This window comes from Ailuropoda melanoleuca, unplaced genomic scaffold, assembly GCF_002007445.2.
Source record: "Ailuropoda melanoleuca isolate Jingjing unplaced genomic scaffold, ASM200744v2 unplaced-scaffold1669, whole genome shotgun sequence".
NCBI classification, from domain to species: Eukaryota; Metazoa; Chordata; class Mammalia; order Carnivora; family Ursidae; genus Ailuropoda; species Ailuropoda melanoleuca.
The window spans coordinates 1-8,948 of record NW_023185714.1 but is presented as its reverse complement, the minus strand read 5'-3'; the positions used below and the strand labels follow the sequence as shown (position 1 = coordinate 8,948).

Here is an 8,948-nt window from a genome sequence, read left to right as displayed (position 1 = left end):
CATATGAAGTGAAATAAAGAATTGTATGTTCTCCTGTTCGGGNGACAGAGATAGAGACAGCCAGCGAGAGAGGGAACACAAGCAGGGGGAGTGGGAGAGGAAGAAGCAGGCTCACAGCAGAGGAGCCTGACGTGGGGCTCGATCCCATAACGCTGGGATCACGCCCTGAGCCGAAGGCAGACGCTTAACCGCTGTGCCACCCAGGTGCCCCGGAAACCTCTTCTTCTGGTTAATACAGGAAAATGAACATCTGAAGTGAAATAAAGGATTGGATGTTCTCCTGCTTGGGAAGTGCTTTGTTACCTGATGACATTGCTCAGTCTCCATTGTGTATGATTAAGACTAAAGCCTCCATAACACTGGAAAAGCATGGACCAGAAAACACATGATGTGTGTCTCCAGTGTTGCTGGGATTCCCGCACCAAACCCAGTATGCACCACACAACTCTGCGCACTTTCTCCCAAGAGGCAAAACAGACTTAGAAGAGGCTTAGCGCAGACCCTCTGGAATAGGGAGATTTCCCTAAGGCCCTCAAAGCATGGAAAAGCTCTCTGATTATGGAGGCCCTCCCACACCCCGTGGCCTTACTGTGATCCTGTGAAGGATCATCACTGGAGCAGAGACAGAAGCATTCGAGAATATGAAAGCATGACAATATTGTGAAAAGATGTCCCTCTGTGAAGGATGGAACAATACCCCTGGGCTTCTCCAACTGATTTTCATGCCAGCAGAGCTATTGGAACCCCATTTCAAGGTCTACCCTCCTCCTCCTTCCGACTGGGACGTCCATCTGTCATCGGCTTCATTCATTCCCACCTACCTGGATCAAAGACTACTGTCTTCTTCCTCTTCACATCCCATGGCTCCTTCCTCTGCTCCAAAAGGGAGACTAAATCAGGCTTTGACACAATGAGACCTGTTTAATAGAGAAACAGAATATAAGTATGGCTGGGGATCCTTGCAAGCCATTACTGGGCTCAGTAGGGAAGAGAGGACACTGTAGAATTCTAGAAGATGATTTCCCAAACACTGTTCACCAACAGACCCTAGAGAACATGCAGGAGTTTCAAACACTCACTTCCTAACTTGCACTTCCAAGATCTACTGAGACAATAAGGTGGTGAAAAATTGGACTTTAAATCGAGGCAGTATCATTCTACACCACGCCAGGTTCAGACTACCACTAATCGACAGAAATGATGTGACCCAAAGGAAGTGGAAGCTAGAGCTGAAAAACAAACATCAAGAAGATTTGTGTCTCCATCTACAAATCCTTACTTTTGCCCCTTAGGGCAGTGACCTGAATTCCACTGTGCAAAGAGGAATCATCCCAGAGACAGTCTTGAAAGGAAAGAGGAAACCCTGAGTGTGGCTTGGGAAATCTGGAAGGAGTCATCCTCACCCAAGAACAGGAGGTGTCCGTAGTTCTCCAGCATCACATCCCTGTACAGTTCCCGCTGCGTGTGGCTCAGGCATCGCCACTCCTCCTGGGAGAATTCTATGGCCACGTCCTCGAATGTCACCAGTCCCTGCAAGAAATACCAGTCACCAAGTGGCCATTGACAGAGTTCACAATGGTCCCTAAGATCAAGAGGGAGTTAGTGTCACCAGCTAAACCCCAACGTCTGACCTTCACTGATTACCTGACTGTACACCCCAAATTCGATCCCACATTTTACTTCACTTCTTCTGTCCACCTTATCCTTTACTTCAGCCAAAACACCCCGTGGGCAGAGTCTCCTGTGGGGAAAACAGAAACTATCCAATGAAAGGTAATGACCACCCAGTGGAAGTGCTTAGGCTAGCCCAGTTTGAGGCAGAGGGACACGGATGTAACCCATGGAGTAAACTAGTTACCTTTACCTCAATATAAAGCTAGAACTGTCCAACTATGGAGATGCAGAAACCTAATGTACCGAATTTGTGAAGGGATCAGCTTTGAACTCAGGTTATGATCCTAGAGTTCACTGAAAAGGACACACAGGTCCAATATAGAGAAGCTGCTACACCAATGTTCACAGCAGGTGTCACACGTGAGAAAAATGATGGAAACACAAAGTTATCCCCACAAAATCAAACTAACCATATACATTTCATGCACCCATCCACACATTTAGGAAGTAGTTAAATACACATGAAAAGTGATAGAGTAGAAAATTGTCATGATGAGTAATTCAAGAACCATTTTCAATGACTTCACACTTATAAAGCACTTTGTGGATGATGATGCTTCTGGCTTTTATTCACATGATATCAACACAAACACAAGAGAATGATACACATAAAACAGCTATTATTTAGGAGTCTGATATGATGAAGGATAGAGGCAGAAAAATGTTCAGGTTTAAGTCAGAAGGCTGACCCACAGATGGCATAGCTCTGCTAAGAGTCAAATACATACTACTTTTTACCTTAGGGTCTCTTAACTGCCTGTACATATCACTGATATTAACATCGAACTGAGAGATAGCATCGGACAGATCAGGCAAAAGTAACAAGCACAAATTCAAGAAACTTTTCTGATTTATACTCGGTGCACCTACATCCCCCCCCCCTTGAACACTAAGCATAAAACCACCCTCTTCACAGAGCCAACGTGCAGCTCTTTCTGCCCACAGCTCCTGTCCCCGAGCTACTTCGATAAACCGACTCTCAGGCACCGTAACACATCCCAAGAATTCACTCTTGACCATCATGCTCAAGGACCCCACAATACAGCACTTCATTGATGCTTTTGTTTCAATCATCACCTGTGATAGAATTCAGAATTTAAGACACTCAAACATGTTAATTATAGAATTCTTGTTTTCTTCATCTGAAAATTCACTGAAGGAAATAGGGTGCCTGGGTGACACAATAGCTCAGGTGTCCAACTCTTGATTTTGGCTCAGGTCATGGTCTCGGGGTCCAGGGATCCACTCAGCACAGAGTCTGCATGAAATTCTCTCCGTCTCTCTCTGGCTCTACGGGAACACCTCTCCTCCTCTCTCGCACACACTAGTCCTCTCACTCGCTACAATAAATAAATTAAAAAAGTACTCTTCTTTTTTTGAAATGAAGAGAATGTCTATCACATGAGTGTGGAATAAAGTAAAAACTCACAGGACAGTGGTCTGACTGACTTAGATATCCCAGGCCCAGGAGTCAATACTACCAACTACACGAAGGTGACAGTCTTCATTGGTGCGGTGGAAACTGATGTAGGGGCGTTCGGGGAAATGGTCAAGAAAGTATTCCGAAAGACATTTTTCATGAAAGAAATCCGTTCTCATTAAACCTCAGGGACAGGACCCCTTGGCAGAAGAGCTGCAGTGTGACTGGGAGAAGGTACTGACTATAAACTCTTCATGTAGGGGGTAGATATAACAGAAGTCACTGAGGGGATTTTCCTCTGTTCAAGAGGATCCTGGAGGTCTGGCTATGCTCAAGGTAAGGTTGCTTTTGCCTCCAGCAAAGCAGTAACACTAAGGCACTTGTGAATTCCTTGAGGAAACTCATACTTCCCAAGTGCCAAGTATTTATCTGTGGGCTGCAAGTTGGTAAACACATTTTCTCTACATTTCATTTGCTTTGTTCTCCTGATCAGAAACTACAAGCAAAGACAAAATCAGAAGAGAGAAGCTTCCAGGTGAAATGGGATGGTTTCAGCCCATCACCCAGTAAGCCCTCCAAGACCCTTAGGAATTCACAAGGATAACATGAGCCTTACAGGGGAAGCTATCTGGCAGAGCAACAAGCCATTACAAGAAGTTAACATCAGCCCTAATGACCAAGTTGATCATCAGCGCCTAAGGCACACTGAAGGACCTGTTGCTTGGTGCTGAGTAAGGGACAGGTGGGGCTAGGGAGGGGTGGACAGCTACGGGGCTAAGTGACCAGGCTCACCAAAAATCCCAGGAAAGAGGGACACAAAACAAGAGCTAAGGGAATGTGACCAGACCACCATGTTTGTTTTAAACACCAGAGATGACGTAGTCAAAGAGAAGTAATCATGCTGCTATCAGCGGTGACCTCAAGGAGACTGAAGGTCCCCGGTCAGTTTTCTACAAAAGACCAAAATAAAGGCACTGGGTGGCAACCAGTCGGGACCCCGCTCACTCTAGAAAGCTTGCTTTCTGTTCTCACCTTCACATGATAAACTATCACTTTCCCCTTTTCTGCCTGATACTCATTCTGCTACACCACATGAGAATATGGCACTGGCGTGTTCCCTCTAGAGGCCTCCTTTCAGGCAAACTGGCTTGAGTGCTGCAATGGGGAAGGGGCTGGTGACTATCTGCCTGAATGCAGACAGGCCCAGGAGGACCCACCCCCAAAGAGCCATTTTCCTAACTAACCAATGGGCTACCTACAACCAGGTTCGGTTTCCAAAAAGGGAAAATTCCGTCTGTCCCCAGACTGCCTCATCTTCCCCTTTAAAACCAGGCCCCACCCACTACCTCCAGGCACTAGGCCTCTCTGGTGTCCTTCCCCACCCCCATTCCCTTGCTGTGAATTCAGTGAGCTCCTGGCTCCTTTGTTCTGCCTCAGCTGAATTCTCTCACTTCCCCTGCCAATGGCCCAGGCCTGCTCATCACCCAAAATCCCCATCTGCTCAAGAGACACCCCATTTAGGGACCACATTCTTGTAGCCCCTAAACAGTAAACCAGCATGTCAATTATATTATGAGAATGGAGTTGATTTATAAAAACTTCAATCACATATACTTTCCCAGTCTGGTAATACCTAGTATATTTTAGATACATTCTAAAGATAGGAACCCCTCTTTTTTTGGAGAATATTCCAAGTGATTCTGGATATCGTATCATATTCACTGTTTATCTGTGCATTTTCTTACTCCTGGTCTACACAGAGCTGATAAGGCTTCCAGATGGGGCCTAAATAAGACCATTTTCCATCACTGATATCCCAGGACCAGACCCCTTCAGCAATAGCAATCTTTAACTCAACACCTTCCCAAGGATCTGTCACCAAGGGACTATTTACAACACTGGCAGGCAGGTCTTTCATTCAAAGTGACAACCTTTGATAACCTACTTTAAACCCGGTTGGAGNGCAGGTCTTTCATTCAAAGTGACTACCTTTGATAACCTACTCTAAGCCTGGTTGGAAAGAAGGGATAGAAGGCTCTGGCTCATAGGGGAGAAGGGTTCTAAAGACCGAATTTGAGTGTCATGTCTGAAAAGGTTTGAAAACTGGGTGTAAACATAGAGCAGAAACACTAGAACTAGAAAAAAATCAATAGTAACAATTCCTAAACGTAAGGAATTCCTCAGGAAAAAGATGATAGGGGGGCACCTGGGTGGCATAGCGGTTAAGTGTCTGCCTTCAGCTCAGGGCGTGTTCCCGGCGTTATGTGATGGAGCCCGACTTCAGGCATCTCTGCTATGAGCCTGCTTCTTCCTCTCCCACTCCCCCTGCCTGTGTTCCCTCTCTCACTGGCTGTCTCTATCTCTGTCAAATAAATAAATAAAATCTTTAAAAAAAAAAAAAAGACGATAGGGCCTCTGAACTCGCACGCCAGGCTTACCTGAGAACTGGCCATTTCTTCTACACCTTGTTCTCCGAACTTCTTGCTCAGAAGGATTCCAGGAGAAATCACAGCTGCAGTAGCAGAAAATTCCTTTAAAGCCCCCAACAGGGCGTCTCCACCCATAAATGTCTTCCCTGCAGGCAGGACTTTCAAATGCACAAAAAGGCCCATTTTCCTGCCCTTTGTGTCAGGAGCTATTCAGAAACAATGAATTCTTCCTTGGAGACCAATCTTTAGGGTTCTTCCTTCTCTGGTTCAGGGGTTCTCCCCCAGCACAGACACAAGCAACTTCTACTAGAGCAGAAAGAAGAAACGTGTGCTGCAGGGACCTGATGCCTTCAGATTCCCATGGCAGAACTTGTGTTTCCTCTCCTTGAGCCAAGCCTGCACTCAGCAGTCTTCTATTCCTGGTTAAGCCTGCTTAACCCTGGCTTCACCTAGAATCACCTGGAGCATTTAATGAAAACATCACAGTTGCTTCCACCCTCACCAATTGACAGAATCTGGGGTGGGGGGCACCGGATATGATCCCTTCTTGCACCTACTGGGAAGCATTTGGGGAGGTGACCAGGCAAAAAGCAGTAATCAAGGCTGTCATTGTTATTCCGATTTAACCCAAGCCTTGTCCATGGATTTGTGGAGATTGACACTTTCTCCCTCTTTCTGCTACATGGAGGGAGCCACCCTTACAAATGGAGTTTTCCCTTAGAGATGCAAATGTCTACTGCAAAAATAACTAGACTAGGTTTCAGAGCTCTTTTCTGGTCCACTGTTTCTTCTTCTTCTCCTTCTCCTCCTTCTCCTTCTCTGCCTTCTCCACCTCCTCCCCCTCCTCCTCCCCCTCCTCCTTCTGCTTTTTCTTCTTTTTAAAGATTTTATTTATTTATTTGAGAGAAAAGAGAGCAGAGGGAGAGGGAGAAGCAGACTCCCCACTGAGCATGGAAACCTCCACGGGGCTTGATTCAGGACCATGACTGAGCCAAAGACAAGCCCTTAACTGACTGACGCACCGAGGCACCGTCGGCTCTTCCTTTAAAATACCAGCCGAAAAGGATCCTTATGCTAACGAGACATATGTTGGGGTGACAACATGTGTTACGTCAGTAGGTAAATGGTTACATTCATAACTGCCACAGACTTTTCCAAAGGGAATGTACGTTGTTCACTCCCATCAGCAATACATGAGCATTCTACTTCCTCAACATGCTCCCTGAAATTTGGTGTGAACCTTTTTCTTTATCGTTCCCATTCTAGAAAATACGGAGTCATATCTCTGTAAAAAATGAAGCAGTCTTCCTACAGCTGTCCTGGTGACTGCACTGAAACCACGTAAACACAGAAAGCTGAACAAAACTCAAAATGGCCACATTAAAACATCAGCAACCCTTGATATTAAACTAGGGATCCTTTTCCCTCTCTTCTCCAACCTTCCGCTCTCCCCTTCTTAGACTTTCCTTTCCAGCACTGGTTCCCACCCTGAAAAGGTGATGGACAGCTGGCAGCACACACACAATTCCGGGTGGAACTGGCTAGATCCTGTAGGGATTTCCCCACAAATACCCCACCCCCTTCCACTAGGGGGCTTGCAGTTTTGAAGGCCCTGACCTGCTGCAGAGTCCCTTGATGGTGAAGTAATTACCCTGTTGTTCCTCTTGATCCCCAGCTCCGTCTTCAGGTCCTATTTTGGCTCCGAAACACGGAGGTCAGGTTTTGACAGCAGAATATGAAGAAGAGGAACATGTTTTTCCTCCTCCATTCTCAATTCCTTGGCCGCTCTAATATGTAAGTGGACATAAGACAGATTCACAAGGGAAAAAGAAAGTGCTTTCTTACCTATGGGAGCCTCAGAGACATAAGGCTCAAAGACAGGCGACTGATGCCTACATGGCACTGTGACTTAAGAAGGGGTTGGGGATGTAGCATTTCAGAAAGGGGCAAGCATATGCACAGGAGAAAGGAGAGAGCAAATGTGTGTCCAACAATAGTTTGCCAACCAGGCAGGCAAGCCTCTATGGTCTAGAGTTATTCTGAGTCATTTGTGATCTTCCGGATAGAGTTCCCCCTTCTCAATTATTGATGGTGTATCATCAGACTCAAAAAACAATGAGAGCCTTGAAGTTGCAGTAACAGAATACACCTATAGCACCTTTTTCAAAGTCCTTTGAAATCCTGCCAATGCCCTTCCAGCCAACTTAGTAGGCTTCATATGTAGCAAGCACCTTTAGCCTGGGTCACTGATGAATCACATCGTCCTTTCATATATCTGTAGATCATGCATTTGTTCCTTAGAAGGCCTTGTGGCTGACCTGTCCTGCACAAGCGTGCCCTGGGCACCATCATACCCTGCTCAGCACCTCCTTCATGTCTACAGGGAGCTGCCGGAGTGCAGTTCATACAGCATAAAATCGTTAATGGGTAAAACGAAGTGGCAATCTAGGTAATGAAAAAAGAAATCCAAATAAATATCAGAGAGTCACAGTGGAATGTAGTAAGCCTATACCACTTTTCAAATATTAATATGGTCCAGATTTTCAGTGGAAACTTGCAGGATTCTAAATGTTATGTCTTCATTTTTTCCCCCTTTACACAAAGTAACCTGCATGAGTTTGAGAGTTTTATCTCAGTCATTCTAATGTGGCCAGCTGTAGGTCATAATTTCTAAGAAGAATCCCAGATGCCTAGGCAGCTGTCGGCTTGAAACATTTTCTCCATAGTCTGGATAGAGACTTTTCAAGCTTCACTGAAAGTCCAGAGGTGTTTCTGTTGGCAACTGTGGCCCCGAGAGTGACTTCTAGGCCATTATCATCAGTCCTAGGACTCCAGGTGGGTGAAGCATGAAGCTCCTATCCCACATTCCATTGGCTCCTCCAGCATCCTGTGCCAGATTCTACATGAGCTGGTAAATATCACAGTTCCTATGTAGGTACGAGACAAGAAGTACTACTAATACTTCACAAACATTATAGGCTCCAGATCCTGTTCTGATATACACAGCGAGGAACACACAGACTTACTCCATACAGAATTCAGATGTGCCACAGATGTTTTGTGTTTAGGGCTCATTATGGTTATTACTCTGTGTGTGCATAAGCCGAGGGTCCAACCCTCTCCTAGACACAATATCTCACCTAAATCCTCTCTGAGATCACAGCTACAACCCTAAGCACTCTTCACCTTGGGAGTACCTTGGGGACTTTTTAGACCCTCTCTGCCATTACTGGAATTGTTCTCTTTCCATTAGACTGTGTGGGGGAAGTGAACAACTCAGCCTTCATGCCTGCTTCCCAAATGTCAGACCCTTTTTCTCTTCACTGACAATCACTGCGCATTCATGCTCTTCCCTGTCTCCTGGAGGAATTCCAAACCTTTCTCATCTCATGAGAAAAATGAACTGTTTTTCTCCATGTCAACCG

The 8,948-nt window shown here is 45.7% G+C and overlaps 1 protein-coding gene across 1 annotated transcript; it reads right to left on the bottom strand.

Moving 5' to 3' along the window:
- Positions 1-790: 790 nt before the first annotated feature.
- Positions 791-5,557, bottom strand: LOC117797869 (putative protein ZNF720). The gene is made up of 3 exons (XM_034650316.1): positions 5,533-5,557; positions 1,404-1,530; positions 791-917 (listed from the first exon to the last, which is right to left on the bottom strand). The coding sequence occupies exons 1-3, from the start codon at positions 5,545-5,547 to the stop codon at positions 808-810; spliced, it is 252 nt and encodes an 83-aa protein (XP_034506207.1). The 5' UTR covers positions 5,548-5,557; the 3' UTR covers positions 791-807.
- Between the last annotated feature and the right edge of the window lie 3,391 nt (positions 5,558-8,948).